At 60.6% G+C, this 16,265-nt stretch overlaps 1 protein-coding gene across 1 annotated transcript in view; it reads right to left on the bottom strand.

Moving 5' to 3' along the window:
- Positions 1-9,657, bottom strand: part of BLTP2 (bridge-like lipid transfer protein family member 2) — a 12,080-nt gene extending 2,423 nt beyond the window's left edge. The window contains exons 1-4 of the mRNA XM_078623777.1: positions 9,446-9,657; positions 6,688-6,772; positions 4,844-4,967; positions 3,137-3,186 (exon numbers count right to left, since the gene is read on the bottom strand). Of these exons, the coding sequence (XP_078479903.1) occupies positions 3,137-3,186; positions 4,844-4,967; positions 6,688-6,764 (251 nt within the window). The 5' untranslated portion in view covers positions 6,765-6,772; positions 9,446-9,657. The remainder of the gene's footprint in view (positions 1-3,136; positions 3,187-4,843; positions 4,968-6,687; positions 6,773-9,445) is intronic.
- Positions 9,658-16,265: the final 6,608 nt, after the last annotated feature.

Raw genomic sequence — 16,265 nt, 5'->3', positions numbered from 1 at the left:
GGGGTCAGCGTGGGGTCAGGGTGGGGTCACAGTGGGGTCAGGGTGGGGTCATAGTGGGGTCACAGTGGGGTCACAGTGGGGTCAGCGTGGGGTCAGAGTGGGGTCAGAATGTGTGTCCCCGTGTCTCCCCGTGTCTCTCTCCCCGTGTATCTCCCCGTCTCCCCGTGTCTCCCCGTGTCTCTCCCCCCGTGTCTCTCCCCCCGTGTCTCTCCCCCCGTGTCTCTCCCCCCGTGTCTCTCCCCCCGTGTCTCTCCCCGTGTCTCTCCCCGTGTCTCTCCCCGTGTCTCCCCCCGTGTCTCTCCCCGTGTCTCTCCCCGTGTCTCTCCCCGTGTCTCCCCCCGTGTCTCTCCCCGTGTCTCTCCCCGTGTCTCCCCCCGTGTCTCTCCCCGTGTCTCCCCCCGTGTCTCTCCCCGTGTCTCTCCCCGTGTCTCCCCCCGTGTCTCTCCCCGTGTCTCTCCCCGTGTCTCTCCCCGTGTCTCTCCCCGTGTCTCCCCCCGTGTCTCTCCCCCCGTGTCTCTCCCCGTGTCTCTCCCCGTGTCTCTCCCCCCGTGTATCTCCCCGTGTCTCTCCCCGTGTCTCTCCCCGTGTCTCTCCCCGTGTCTCCCCCCGTGTCTCCCCCCGTGTCTCTCCCCGTGTCTCTCCCCGTGTCTCCCCCCGTGTCTCCCCCCGTGTCTCCCCCCGTGTCTCCCCCCGTGTCTCTCCCCGTGTCTCCCCCCGTGTCTCCCCCCGTGTCTCCCCCCGTGTCTCCCCCCGTGTCTCCCCCCGTGTCTCTCCCCGTGTCTCTCCCCGTGTCTCCCCCCGTGTCTCCCCCCGTGTCTCCCCCCGTGTCTCTCCCCGTGTCTCTCCCCGTGTCTCCCCCCGTGTCTCTCCCCGTGTCTCTCCCCCCGTGTCTCTCCCTCGTGTCTCTCCCCGTCTCTCCCCCCGTGTCTCTCCCCCCGTGTCTCTCCCCGTGTCTCTCCCTGTCTCTCCCCCCGTGTCTCTCTCCCCGTGTCTCTCCCCGTGTCTCTCCCCCCGTGTCTCTCCCCGTGTCTCTCCCCCCGTGTCTCTCCCCGTGTCTCTCCCCGTGTCTCTCCCCCCGTGTCTCTCCCCGTGTCTCTCCCCGTCTCTCCCCGTGTCTCTCCCCGTCTCTCCCCGTGTCTCTCCCCGTGTCTCTCCCCCCGTGTCTCTCCCCGTGTCTCTCCCCGTGTCTCTCCCCGTGTCTCTCTCCCCGTTGCTCTCCCCGTGTCTCTCCCCCCGTGTCTCTCCCCATGTCTCTCCCCGTGTCTCTACCCCCGTGTCTCTCCCCGTGTCTCTCTCCCCATGTCTCTCCCCCCGTGTCTCTCCCCCCGTGTCTCTCCCCGTGTCTCTCCCCGTGTCTCTCCCCGTGTCTCTCCCCGTGTCTCTCCCCGTGTCTCTCCCCGTGTCTCTCCCCGTGTCTCTCTCCCCGTGTCTCTCCCCCCGTGTCTCTCCCCCCGTGTCTCTCCCCGTGTCTCTCCCTGTCTCTCCCCCCGTGTCTCTCTCCCCGTGTCTCTCCCCGTGTCTCTCCCCCCGTGTCTCTCCCCGTGTCTCTCCCCCCGTGTCTCTCCCCGTGTCTCTCCCCGTGTCTCTCCCCCCGTGTCTCTCCCCGTGTCTCTCCCCGTGTCTCTCCCCGTCTCTCCCCGTGTCTCTCCCCGTCTCTCCCCGTGTCTCTCCCCGTGTCTCTCCCCCCGTGTCTCTCCCCGTGTCTCTCCCCGTGTCTCTCCCCGTGTCTCTCTCCCCGTTGCTCTCCCCGTGTCTCTCCCCCCGTGTCTCTCCCCATGTCTCTCCCCGTGTCTCTACCCCCGTGTCTCTCCCCGTGTCTCTCTCCCCATGTCTCTCCCCCCGTGTCTCTCCCCCCGTGTCTCTCCCCGTGTCTCTCCCCGTGTCTCTCCCCGTGTCTCTCCCCGTGTCTCTCCCCGTGTCTCTCCCCGTGTCTCTCCCCGTGTCTCTCTCCCCGTGTCTCTCCCCCCGTGTCTCTCCCCCCGTGTCTCTCCCCCCGTGTCTCTCCCCCCGTGTCTCTCCCCGTGTCTCTCCCCGTGTCTCTCCCCCCGTGTCTCTCTCCCCGTGTCTCCCCGTGTCTCTCTCCCCGTGTCTCTCCCCGTCTCCCCGTGTGTCTCCTCCCGTGTCTCCCCCCGTGTCTCTCCCCGTGTCTCTCTCCCCGTGTCTCCCCGTGTCTCTCTCCCCGTGTCTCTCCCCATCTCCCCGTGTCTCTCCCCACGTGTCTCCCCCCGTGTCTCTCCCCGTGTCTCTCTCCCCGTGTCTCCCCGTGTCTCCCCGTGTCTCTCTCCCCGTGTCTCTCCCCGTCTCCCCGTGTGTCTCCCCCCGTGTCTCCCCCCGTGTCTCCCCCCGTGTCTCCCCCCGTGTCTCTCCCCGTGTCTCCCCCCGTGTCTCCCCCCGTGTCTCTCCCCGTGTCTCTCTCCCCGTGTCTCTCCCCGTCTCCCCGTGTGTCTCCCCCCGTGTCTCCCCCCGTGTCTCTCCCCGTCTCCCCGTGTGTCTCCCCCCGTGTCTCCCCCCGTGTCTCTCCCCGTCTCCCCGTGTGTCTCCCCCCGTGTCTCCCCCCGTGTCTCTCCCCGTGTCTCTCCCCGTGTCTCTCCCCGTGTCTCTCCCCCCGTGTCTCTCCCCCCGTGTCTCCCCCCGTGTCTCCCCCCGTGTCTCTCCCCGTGTCTCTCCCCGTGTCTCTCCCCGTGTCTCTCCCCGTGTCTCTCCCCGTGTCTCTCCCCCCGTGTCTCTCCCCCCGTGTCTCTCCCCGTGTCTCTCCCCGTGTCTCTCCCCGTGTCTCTCCCCCCGTGTCTCTCCCCCCGTGTCTCCCCCCGTGTCTCTCCCCGTGTCTCTCCCCGTGTCTCTCCCCGTGTCTCTCCCCGTGTCTCTCCCCCCGTGTCTCTCCCCCCGTGTCTCCCCCCGTGTCTCTCCCCCCGTGTCTCTCCCCCCGTGTCTCTCCCCCCGTGTCTCTCCCCCCGTGTCTCTCCCCCCGTGTCTCTCCCCCCGTGTCTCTCCCCCCGTGTCTCTCCCCCCGTGTCTCCCCCCGTGTCTCTCCCCCCGTGTCTCCCCCCGTGTCTCTCCCCCCGTGTCTCTCCCCCCGTGTCTCTCCCCCCGTGTCTCTCCCCCCGTGTCTCTCCCCGTGTCTCCGTCCGTCACTCACGGAAGTCCGGGGTTGAACAGTCGGCATGCCAGCCAGATCTTGTCAATCTCCTGCAAAGACAAAGACAAAGATCCCCCGCGTAGCCTTAACAGACTGCAGGGCCAAGTGCTGTCAGTAGCGAGTAGCAGCACCTACACACACAGGCAAAGATCCCCCAGGTAGCCTCTAGCAGGCTGTAGTGGTGTTGAGTGAGGCTGTAGTGGTGAGGCTGTAGTGGTGAGGGTGTGGTGGTGAGGGTGTAGCGGTGAGGGTGTAGTGGTGAGGCTGTGGTGGTGAGGGTGTAGTGGCGAGGGTGTAGTGGTGAGGCTGTGGTGGTGAGGGTGTAGCGGTGAGGGTGTAGTGGTGAGGCTGTGGTGGTGAGGGTGTAGCGGTGAGGGTGTAGTGGTGAGGCTGTGGTGGTGAGGCTGTGGTGGTGAGGGTGTAGTGGCGAGGGTGTAGTGGTGAGGGTGTAGTGGTGAGGCTGTGGTGGTGAGGGTGTAGTGGCGAGGGTGTAGTGGTGAGGGTGTAGTGGTGAGGCTGTGGTGGTGAGGGTGTAGCGGTGAGGCTGTAGTGGTGAGGCTGTAGTGGTGAGGCTGTGGTGGTGAGGGTGTAGTGGCGAGGGTGTAGTGGTGAGGGTGTAGTGGTGAGGCTGTGGTGGTGAGGGTGTAGTGGTGAGGGTGTAGTAGTAAGGCTGTAGTAGTAAGGCTGTAGTAGTGTTGGCTGTAGTAGTGAGGCTGTAGTAGTGTTGAGTAAGGCTGTAGTAGTAAGGCTGTAGTAGTAAGGCTGTAGTAGTGTTGGCTGTAGTAGTGAGGCTGTAGTAGTGATGAGTGAGGGTGTAGTAGTAAGGCTGTAGTAGTGAGGCTGTAGTAGTAAGGCTGTAGTAGTGAGGCTGTAGTAGTGAGGCTGTAGTAGTGAGGCTGTAGTAGTGAGGCTGTAGTAGTGAGGCTGTAGTAGTAAGGCTGTAGTAGTGAGGCTGTAGTAGTGATGAGTGAGGCTGTAGTAGTGAGGCTGTAGTAGTGAGGCTGTAGTAGTGATGAGTGAGGCTGTAGTGGTGAGGCTGTAGTAGTGAGGCTGTAGTAGTGAGGCTGTAGTAGTGAGGCTGTAGTAGTGAGGCTGTAGTAGTGAGGCTGTAGTAGTGAGGCTGTAGTAGTGAGGCTGTAGTAGTGATGAGTGAGGCTGTAGTAGTGAGGCTGTAGTAGTGAGGCTGTAGTAGTGATGAGTGAGGCTGTAGTGGTGAGGCTGTAGTAGTGAGGCTGTAGTAGTGAGGCTGTAGTAGTGAGGCTGTAGTAGTGAGGCTGTAGTAGTGAGGCTGTAGTAGTGAGGCTGTAGTAGTAAGGCTGTAGTAGTGAGGCTGTAGTAGTGATGAGTGAGGCTGTAGTAGTGAGGCTGTAGTAGTGAGGCTGTAGTAGTGATGAGTGAGGCTGTAGTAGTGAGGCTGTAGTAGTGAGGCTGTAGTAGTGAGGCTGTAGTAGTGTTGGCTGTAGTGGTGAGGCTGTAGTAGTGATGAGTGAGGCTGTAGTAGTGTTGGCTGTAGTAGTGTTGGCTGTAGTAGTGAGGCTGTAGTAGTGTTGAGTGAGGCTGTAGTAGTAAGGCTGTAGTAGTGAGGCTGTAGTAGTGTTGGCTGTAGTAGTGAGGCTGTAGTAGTGTTGAGTGAGGCTGTAGTAGTAAGGCTGTAGTAGTGAGGCTGTAGTAGTGTTGGCTGTAGTGGTGAGGCTGTAGTGCCGTCACCAGGGTGTTGTGGAGACCCGGCTGTAGTGTGAGGTTGTTGACAGACAACAGTCCGACGGAGCCGATGCTGAACTTGGCACCGAGGCGGCGGTGCAACAGGCGTGACAACAGCCACCCCAACAACCTGAACACAACAACAACAACAACAACACAGAGACAAAGATCCGCCGTGTAGCTTTGACAGACTGTTGGGGCAAGTGCTGTTAGTGAGTGTTGGTGAGTGTGAGTGGCGAGTGTGAGTGGTGAGTGTGAGTGAGTGGTGAGTGAGTGGTGAGTGAGTGGTGAGTGTGAGTGGCGAGTGAGTGGTGAGTGAGTGGTGAGTGTGGTGAGTGGTGAGTGAGTGGTGAGTGTGGTGAGTGAGTGGTGAGTGTGGTGAGTGAGTGGTGAGTGAGTGGTGAGTGAGTGGTGAGTGTGGTGAGTGGTGAGTGAGTGGTGAGTGGTGAGTGAGTGTGGTGAGTGGTGAGTGAGTGTTGGTGAGTGGTGGGTGAGTGGTGAGTGAGTGGTGAGTGAGTGGTGAGTGAGTGGTGAGTGTGGTGAGTGGTGAGTGTGAGTGAGTGGTGAGTGAGTGTTGGTGAGTGGTGGGTGAGTGGTGAGTGTGGTGAGTGAGTGGTGAGTGAGTGGTGAGTGAGTGGTGAGTGAGTGGTGAGTGAGTGGTGAGTGTGAGTGAGTGGTGAGTGAGTGTTGGTGAGTGGTGGGTGAGTGGTGAGTGTGGTGAGTGAGTGGTGAGTGAGTGGTGAGTGAGTGTTGGTGAGTGGTGGGTGAGTGGTGAGTGAGTGGTGAGTGAGTGGTGAGTGAGTGGTGAGTGAGTGGTGAGTGAGTGGTGAGTGAGTGGTGAGTGAGTGGTGAGTGTGGTGAGTGAGTGTGAGTGAGTGGTGAGTGAGTGTTGGTGAGTGGTGGGTGAGTGGTGAGTGTGGTGAGTGAGTGGTGAGTGAGTGGTGAGTGAGTGGCGAGTGTGAGTGGCGAGTGTGAGTGGTGAGTGTGAGTGAGTGTTGGTGAGTGGTGGGTGAGTGGTGAGTGTGGTGAGTGAGTGGTGAGTGAGTGGTGAGTGAGTGGTGAGTGAGTGGTGAGTGTGGTGAGTGAGTGTGAGTGAGTGGTGAGTGAGTGTTGGTGAGTGGTGGGTGAGTGGTGAGTGTGGTGAGTGAGTGGTGAGTGAGTGGTGAGTGAGTGGCGAGTGTGAGTGGCGAGTGTGAGTGAGTGGTGAGTGAGTGTTGGTGAGTGGTGGGTGAGTGGTGAGTGTGGTGAGTGAGTGGTGAGTGAGTGGTGAGTGAGTGGTGAGTGTGAGTGGCGAGTGTGAGTGGTGAGTGAGTGGTGAGTGGTGGGTGAGTGGTGAGTGTGGTGAGTGAGTGGTGAGTGAGTGGTGAGTGAGTGGTGAGTGTGGTGAGTGGTGAGTGAGTGAGTGAGTGTTGAGTGAGTGTTGAGTGAGTGTTGAGTGAGTGTTGGTGAGTGGTGGGTGAGTGGTGAGTGTAAGTGGTGAGTGAGTGGTGAATGAGTGGTAAGTGAATGGTGAGTGGTGAGCGTGGTTGGTGAGTGAGTGGTGAGTGAGTGAGTGAGTGGTGAGTGAGTGGTGAGTGAGTGGTGAGTGTGGTGAGTGAGTGGTGAGTGAGTGGTGAGTGAGTGGTAAGTGAATGGTGAGTGGTGAGCGTGGTTGGTGAGTGAGTGGTGAGTGGTGAGTGTGGTGAGTGAGTGGTGAGTGGTGAGTGAGTGGTGAGAGTGGTGAGTGGGTGGTGAGTGTGGTTGGTGAGTGAGTGAGTGGTGAGCGTGGTGAGTGAGTGGTGAGTGTGGTGAGTGAGTGGTGAGTGAGTGAGTGGTGAGTGAGTGGTGAGTGTGGTTGGTGAGTGTCTCACCTGGCAGCCACCACCGCCACCACCGCCACCACCACCACCGCCGCCACCACCGCCACCACCACCTCCATCACCTCCATCACCACAGCTACTGGGGTCACAGTTCACGCATTCAACTTAGTACCTGGGTGACATGAGACCCACAGAGACCCACAGACACCCAGAGACCCACAGAGACCCACAGAGACACACAGAGACACACAGAGACCCACAGAGACCCACACAGACCCACAGAGACCCACACAGAGACCCACAGAGACCCATAGAGACCCACAGAGACCCACACAGACCCACAGAGACCCACACAGAGACACAGAGACACACAGAGACCCACACAGACCCACACAGAGACCCACAGAGACCCATAGAGACCCCCACAGATCCACAGAGACCCACAGAGACCCATAGAGACCCACACAGACCCACAGAGACTCACAGAAACCCCCAGAGACCCACAGAGACTCAGAGACCCACAGAGACCCACAGAGACCCACAGAGACCCACAGAGACACACAGAAACCCACAGAGACCCACAGAGACACATAGAGACACACAGAGACCCACAGAGACACATAGAGACCCACAGAGACCCACAGAGACACAGAGACCCACAGAGACCCACAGAGACACACATATACTCATAGAGACCGACAGAGACACACAGAGACACACAGAGACCCACAGACACACAGAGACCCACAGAGACACACAGAGACCCACAGAGAAACACAGATTTACACACTCATAGAGACCCACAGAGACCCACAGATTTACACACTCATAGAGACACACAGAGACACACAGAAACCCACAGAGACACACAGAGACCCCCACAGAGACCCACAGAGACCCCCCCCAGAGACCCAGAGAGACCCCCACAGAGACACAGAGACCCACAGACACACAGCGACCCACAGAGACACACAGAGACACACAGAGACACACAGAGACCCCCACAGAGACACACAGAGACCCCCACAGAGACCCACAGAGACCCCCACAGAGCCCACACAGAGACCCACAGAGACACACAGAGACCCACAGAGATCCACAGAGACCCACAGAGACCCCCACAGAGCCCACACAGAGACCCACAGACACACAGAGACCCACAGAGACTCACAGATTTACACTGATAGAGACACACAGAGACACACATAGACCCACAGAGACACACAAGAGACACACACAGAGACCCACAGAGATCCACAGAGATCCACAGAGACCCCCACAGAGACTCACAGAGACCCATAGAGACCCACACAGAGACTCACAGAGACCCATAGAGACCCCCACAGAGACTCACAGAGACCCATAGAGACCCACACAGAGACTCACAGAGACCCATAGAGACCCACACAGAGACTCACAGAGACCCATAGAGACCCACACAGAGACTCACAGAAACCCATAGAGACCCCCACAGAGACTCACAGAGACCCATAGAGACCCACACAGAGATCCACAGAGATCCACAGAGACCCCCACAGAGACTCACAGAGACCCATAGAGACCCACACAGAGATCCACAGAGACCCATAGAGACCCACACAGAGACCCACAGAGACCCATAGACACCCACAGAGACACCCACAGAGACACAGAGATACACATAGACCCACAGAGACCCACAGAGACACACAGAGACCCACAGAGACCCACAGAGACACAGACACCCACAGAGACACACAGAGACCCAGAGACCCACAGAGACCCACAGAGACCCACACTCACAGAGACACACAGAGACCCACAGAGACCCACAGAGACCCACAGAGACACACAGAGACACACAGAGACCCACAGAGACACAGACACCCACAGAGACCCACAGAGACCCACAGAGACACACAGAGACACACAGAGACCCACAGAGACACAGACACCCACAGAGACCCACAGAGACCCACACTCACAGAGACACACATAGACCCACAGAGACCCACAGAGACACAGACACCCACAGAGGCCCACAGAGACCCACACTCACAGAGACACACAGAGACCCATAGAGACCCACAGAGACACAGACACCCACAGAGACCCACAGAGACACAGACACCCACAGAGACCCACAGAAACACACAGAGACACACAGAGACCCACAGACACCCACAGAGACCCACAGAGACCCACAGAGACACACAGAGACCCACAGAGACCCACAGAGACCCACACTCACAGAGACACACAGAGACCCACAGAGACACAGACACCCACAGAGACCCACAGAGACCCACAGAGACACACAGAGACACACAGAGACCCACAGAGACACAGACACCCACAGAGACCCACAGAGACACACAGAGACCCACAGAGACCCACAGAGACCCACAGAGACACACAGAGACCCACAGAGACACAGACACCCACAGAGACCCACAGAGACCCACAGAGACACACAGAGACCCACAGAGACACAGACACCCACAGAGACCCACAGAGACCCACACTCACAGAGACACACAGAGACCCACAGAGACCCACAGAGACACAGACACCCACAGAGACACACAGAGACCCACACTCACAGAGACACACAGAGACCCACAGAGACACAGACACCCACAGAGACACACAGAGACCCATAGTGACACATAGTAACACATAGAGACCCACAGAGACACACAGAGACCCACAGAGACCCACAGAGACCCACAGAGACACACAGAGACCCACAGAAACCCACAGATTTACACACACACAGAGACCCACCCATAGTGACACAAAGTCAACATCTCTAGAGGTCTCTACGAACCTTCCAGCTGTACCGGGCGAGGTTGTTGTTGTTGTTGCTGTGGTTGTTGTTGTGGTTGTGGTTGTTGCTGTGGTTGTGGTTGTTGTTGTTGTTGTGGTTGTTGTCCATCACTTTCTATGGCGCCCCACAGGTCACGTGGGGAACGTCGCGATTCGGCAACCTCCGGGTTTTGGGGTAGACGCCGGCGGAATCGCCGAATCGATTACGCGCGTATCGATTAAGCGGAGTCGATTCCTGCCCACACCCCGTTACGTCGATTAAGTGGAATCGATTTCCTAATCAATCGTGCTCATATCGATTAAGCGGAATCGATTCAACCCCGCCCCGCCACACGCTTCCACTCCCGGACCCGGAGCTTGAATCGATTAACTGGAATCGATTATCCTCACAACCCCGGACCCTAAGCTGTTAGCGATTAAGCGGAATCGATTCCCCGGACCCAACCCAACTGCTCTAAACGCAAAAAAAGGTGGAATCGATGTTTTACTTCGAATTGAATCGACCGTCGTTGTAGATGGACGGAATTGACGGTTGTGGATCGATTAGCAACAACAAAATCCCTGCAGAGGGAATCGATTCTAAGTCTGCCGCCTCGCGCCGATGGTGACGTCATCGGGAGGTGGCTGTTTTTGACGGCCATGTTTGGTAGGTTTCTGTGGTTTAAGACGGCCATCTTGGGAAAGGGCAGGCGAGATCATGGCGGCCATCTTGTAAAAGGACAGGCGGGATCCTGACCGCCATCTTGAGTAGGGGGGGGGGCTGTTTAACGGCGGCCATCTTTCGTAAGGGGTGGCTGTCTTACGACGGACTTCTTTTGTAGTGGGTGGCTGTTTATGGCGGCCATCTTGGGTAGGGTATGTTGTTTATGGCGGCCATGTTGGGTAGGGTGCTGGGAGGTGTTGCTTTTCAGAGCGGCCATCTTTGGTAGGGGGTTGGTGGTTTATGGCAGCCATGTTGGGTAGGGTGGGGGGTTTCAATAGCGGGGAGGTTGGTGGGCTTTCATCTAGCAGTGGATTTAAGCACCAAAACAACCTCCAGTACTAATGTAATTAGAACCGCGTGTGTATGTTCGTACGTAATAAATGTGTGTGTATAGTAGGTTTTTACCCTTTAAACTGGTACAAAATTGACACCTTTATACAAGGCATCATGTTTGCAATAACCACAACACAAGCAGTCAAAATGCAAACAAAAAGAAACAACTCTGATGATGATGATAATGATATGCACTGTCCTTGAAGTTGATTGGTCCACACCCGAGACAGCTTTCCTTAGAGCCTAGTCTCACATGGTGTTGGACCAGATGACGCAAACATGATGCCTTGTATAAAGGTGTCAGTTTTTGTACCAGTTGAAAGGGTAAAAACCTACTACTATATTTTGCCACTGGTAAAGGAGATGTCTCATAGTGTCAATGCTTAACCAGAGCTCTCAATACTCTGATAGTGCGCTCTCGTGTGCGTGGTGACGTCACCACGTCCTCGCTCTCTCGAGCTCTCGTGTGCGTGGTGACGTCACCACGTCCTCGCTCTCTCGCTCTCTCGTGTGCGTGGTGACGTCACCACGTCCTCGCTCTCCTCTCCCGTGTGCGTGGTGACGTCACCACGTCCTCGCTCTCCTCTCCCCTACGCGCTCTCGTGTGCGTAGTGACGTCACCACGTCCTCGCTCTCCCTCTCCCGTGTGCGTGGTGACGTCACCACGTCCTCGCTCTCTCGCGCTCCCGTGTGCGGTGGTGACGTCACGTTTTGTGACGTCACCACGTCCTCGCTCTCCCCCCCTCCCTTTCTTGTGCGTGGTGACGTCACTACGTCCTCGCTCTCCTACGCGCTCCCGTGTGCGTGGTGACGTCACCACGTCCTCGGTCTCTCCCTTAACACGCTCTTGTGCGTGGTGACGTCACCACGTCCTCGCTCTCTTCTCCCCCTCGCGCCCCCGTGTGCGTGGTGACGTCACATTTCCGCTCTCCCCCCCTCCCTCACGCGCTCTTGTGCGTGGTGACGTCACCACGTCCTCGCTCTCTCGCGCTCTCGTGTGCGTGGTGACGTCACCACGTCCTCGCTCTCTCGTGTGCGTGGTGAGGTCACCACGTTCTCGCTCTTCCTCCCCCTCGCGCTCCCGTGTGCGTGGTGACGTCACATTTTCGCTCTCCCCCCCTCCCTCACGCGCTCTTGTGCGTGGTGACGTCACCACGTCCTCGCTCTCCCCCCCTCCCTTTCTTGTGCGTGGTGACGTCACTACGTCCTCGCTCTCCTCTCTCACGCGCTCCCGTGTGCGTGGTGACGTCACCACGCATTCGGATCGTTCCCGGCTCCACCCCCCTACAAAATAATTCCGACGAGGCAACGCGGGAGAGGTGGGTCGCGTGGTGACGCCATCACGCACGCGGTGACGTCACCACGCATTCGGCCACCCCCCTCCCCGCACTCCACCATTAAATTACAAGCGCGCGAGGGTGCGTGGTGACGTCACTGTGTGCGTGGTGACGTCATCACGTCCTCGCTCTCATTTCCCTCCCTCGCGCTCTCGTGGCGTGATGACGTCACCACGTTCTCGCTCTTTCGCGCTCCCGTGTGCGTGGTGACGTCACCACGTCCTCGCTCTCCCCTCCCTCACGCGCTCTCGTGTGCGTGGTGACGTCACCACGTCCTCGCTCTCTCCCCTACGCGCTCTCGTGTGCGTAGTGACGTCACCACGTCCTCGCTCTCCTCTCCCATACGCGCTCCCGTGTGCGTGGTGACGTCACCACGTCCTTGCTCTCCCCTCCCTCACGCGCACTCGTGTGCGTGGTGACGTCACCACGTCTTGGCTCTCTCCCTCTCGCGCTCCCGTGTGCGTGGTGACGTCACCACGTCCTCGCTCTCCTCTCCCTCACGCGCTCCCGTGTGCGTGGTGACGTCACCGCGGCCTCGCTCTCTTCTCCCCTCCCGCTCCCGTGTGCGTGGTGACGTCACCACGTCTTCGCTCTCTCCCTCTCTCGTGTGCGTGGTGACGTCACCACGTCCTCGCTCTCCTCTCTCTCGCGCTCTCGTGTGCGTGGTGACGTCACCACGTCCTCGCTCTCCTCTCCCTCTCGCGCTCCCGTGTGCGTGGTGACGTCACCACGTCCTCGCTCTCCTCCCCTCCCTCACGTGCTCCCGTGTGCGTGGTGACGTCACCACGTCATCGCTCTCCTCCCCCCTTCACGCGCTCTTGTGCGTGGTGACGTCACCACGCCCTCGCTCTCCCTCTCCCGTGTGCGTGGTGACGTCACCACGTCCTCGCTCTCCCTCTCCCGTGTGCGTGGTGACGTCACCACGTCATCGCTCTCCTCCCCCCTCCCTCACGCGCTCTTGTGCGTGGTGACGTCACCACGTCCTCGCTCTCCCTCTCGCGCTTCCGTGTGCGTGGTGACGTCACCACGCCCTCGCTCTCCTCCTCCCTCCCTCTCTCATGTGCGTGGTGACGTCACCACGGCCTCGCTCTCTTCCCCCCTCCCTCTCCCGTGTGCGTGGTGACGTCGCTCTCCCTCTCCCGTGTGCATGGTGACGTCACCACGTCCTCGCTCTCCTCTCCCCTACGCGCTCCCGTGTGCGTGGTGACGTCACCACGTCCTCGCTCTCCCCCTCCCTCACGCGCACTCGTGTGCGTGGTGACGTCACCACGTCCTCGCTCTCCTATCCCTCTCGCGCTCCCGTGTGCGTGGTGACGTCACCACGTCCTCGCTCTCCTCTCCCCTACGCGCTCTCGTGTGCGTAGTGACGTCACCACGTCCTCGCTCTCCTCTCCCTCACGCGCTCCCGTGTGCGTGGTGACGTCACCGCGGCCTCGCTCTCTTCTCCCCTCCCGCTCCCGTGTGCGTGGTGACGTCACCACGTCCTCGCTCTCCTCTCCCCTACGCGCTCTCGTGTGCGTAGTGACGTCACCACGTCCTCGCTCTCCTCTCCCTCACGCGCTCCCGTGTGCGTGGTGACGTCACCGCGGCCTCGCTCTCTTCTCCCCTCCCGCTCCCGTGTGCGTGATGACGTCACCACGTCCACGTTCTCCTCCCCTCCCTCACGCGCTCCCGTGTGCGTGGTGACGTCACCACGTCATCGTTTTCCTCCCCCCTTCACGCGCTCTTGTGCGTGGTGACGTCCCCACGCCCTCGCTCTCCCCGTGTGCGTGGTGACGTCACCACGTCCTCGCTCTCCTTCTCCCGTGTGCGTGGTGACGTCACCACGTCCTCGCTCTCCCTCTCCCGTGTGCGTGGTGACGTCACCACGTCATCGCTCACTCCCTCTCACGCGCTTTCGTGTGCGTGGTGACGTCACATGTCCTCCCCCCTCTCCCGTGCGTGGTGACGTCACCACGTCCTCGCTCTCTCGCGCTCCCGTGTGCGGTGGTGACGTCACGTTTTCGCTCTCTCCCTCACGCGCTCTTGTGCGTGGTGACGTCACCACGTCCTCGCTCTCCTCTCCCGTGTGCGTGGTGACGTCACCACGCATTCGGATCGTTACCGGCTCCACCCCCCTACCAATAATTCCGACGAGCGAACGCGGGAGAGGTGGGTCGCGTGGTGACGCCATCACGCACGCGGTGACGTCACCACGCATTCGGCCACCCCCCTCCCCACACTCCATTAAATTACAAGCGCGCGAGGGTGCGTGGTGACGTCACCGTGTGCGTGGTGACGTCATCACGTCCTCGCTCTCATTTCCCTCCCTCGCGCTCTCGTGGCGTGATGACGTCACCACGCCTCGCTCTCTTCCCCCCTCACTCTCCCGTGTGCGTGGTGACGTCACCGCGGCCTCGCTCTCCTCCCCCCTTCACGCGCTCTTGTGCGTGGTGACGTCACCACGCCCTCGCTCTCCCTCTCGCGCTTCCGTGTGCGTGGTGACGTCACCACGCCATCGCTCTCCTCCTCCCTCCCTCTCCCGTGTGCGTGGTGACATCACCACGGCCTCGCTCTCTTCCCCCCTCACTCTCCCGTGTGCGTGGTGACGTCACCACGGCCTCGCTCTCTTCCCCCCCTCACTCTCCCGTGTGCGTGGTGACGTCACCACGGCCTCGCTCTCTTCCCCCCTCACTCTCCCGTGTGCGTGGTGACGTCACCACGTCCTCGCTCTCTTCCCCCCTCACTCTCCCGTGTGCGTGGTGACGTCACCACGTCCTCGCTCTCTTCCCCCCTCACTCTCCCGTGTGCGTGGTGACGTCACCACGTCCTCGCTCTCCCCCTCCCCTCCACGCGCTCCCGTGTGCGTGGTGACGTCACCACGTCCTCCGCTCTCTCTCAGCGCTCTCCTCCTCCCCCCTCCCTCTCGCGCGTGGTGACGTCACCACGTCCTCGCTCTCTCGCGCTCCCGTGTGCGGGTGGTGACGTCACCACGCACACGAGAGCGCGTGAGGGAGGGGGACGTGGTGACGTCACCACGTCCTCGCTCTCCTCTCCCTCTCTCCTGTGTGCGTGGTGACGTCACCACGTCCTCGCTCTCCCTCTCCCGCTCCCGTGTGCGTGGTGACGTCACCACGTCATCGCTCTCCTCCCCCCCTTCACGCGCTCTTGTGCGTGGTGACGTCACCACGCCCTCGCTCTCCCTCTCCCGTGTGCGTGGTGACGTCACCACGTCCCTCGCTCTCCTCCCCCCCTCCCTCACGCGCTCTTGTGCGTGGTGACGTCACCACGTCCTCGCTCTCCCTCTCCGCGCTTCCGTGTGCGTGGTGACGTCACCACGCCATCGCTCTCCTCCTCCCTCCCTCTCTCTTGTGCGTGGTGACGTCACCACGGCCCTCGCTCTCCTCCCCCCTCCCTCACGCGCTCTTGTGCGTGGTGACGTCACCACGTCCCTCGCTCTCCCTCTCCCGTGTGCGTGGTGACGTCACCACGGCCTCGCTCTCTCCCCCCCTCCCTCACGCGCTCTTTGTGCGTGGTGACGTCACCACGGCCCTCGCTCTCTTCCCCCCTCACTCTCCCGTGTGCGTGGTGACGTCACCGCGGCCTCGCTCTCTTCTCCCCTCCCTCTCTCGTGTGCGTGGTGACGTCACCACGTCCTCGCTCTCTCGCGCTCTCGTGTGCGGTGGTGACGTCACCACGCACACGAGAGCGCGTGAGGGAGGGGGGACGTGGTGACGTCACCACGTCCTCGCTCTCCTCTCCCTCTCTCGTGTGCGTGGTGACGTCACCACGTCCTCGCTCTCCTCTCCCGCTCCCGTGTGCGTGGTGACGTCACCACGTCTTCGCTCCTCTCCCTCTCTCGTGTGCGTGGTGACGTCACCACGTCCTCGCTCTCCTCTCCCTCTCGCGCTCCCCGTGTGCGTGGTGACGTCACCACGTCCTCGCTCTCCTCTCCCTCCTCGCGCTCCCCGTGTGTGCGTGGGTGACGTCACCACGTCCTCGCTCTCCTCTCCCTCTCGCACTCCCGTGTGCGTGGTGACGTCACCACGTCCACGTTCTCCTCCCCTCCCTCACGCGCTCCCGTGTGCGTGGTGACGTCACCACGCCCCTCCCTCTCCCGTGTGCGTGTTGACGTCACCACGTCCTCCGCTCTCCCTCTCCCGTGTGCGTGTTGACGTCACCACGTCCTCGCTCTCCCTCTCCCCGTGTGCGTGGGTGACGTCACCACGTCATCGCTCTCCCTCCCTCTCACGCGCTCTCCCGTGCGTGGTGACGTCACCACGTCCTCGCTCTCTCGCGCTCCCTTGTGCGGTGGTGACGTCACGTTTTCGCTCTCCCCTCCCTCACGCGCTCCCGTGTGCGTGGTGACGTCACCACGTCCTCGCTCTCCTCTCCCGTGTGCGTGGTGACGTCACCACGCATTCGGATCGTTACCGGCGCCACCCCCCCTACCAATAATTCCGAGACGA

This window comes from Lampetra planeri, unplaced genomic scaffold (genome assembly GCF_965212315.1).
Source record: "Lampetra planeri unplaced genomic scaffold, kcLamPlan1.2.h2 scaffold_442, whole genome shotgun sequence".
In the NCBI taxonomy this organism is placed as follows: Eukaryota; Metazoa; Chordata; class Hyperoartia; order Petromyzontiformes; family Petromyzontidae; genus Lampetra; species Lampetra planeri.
Note: the sequence above shows the minus strand (reverse complement) of the source record. Positions and strands in the feature narration are given on the sequence as shown.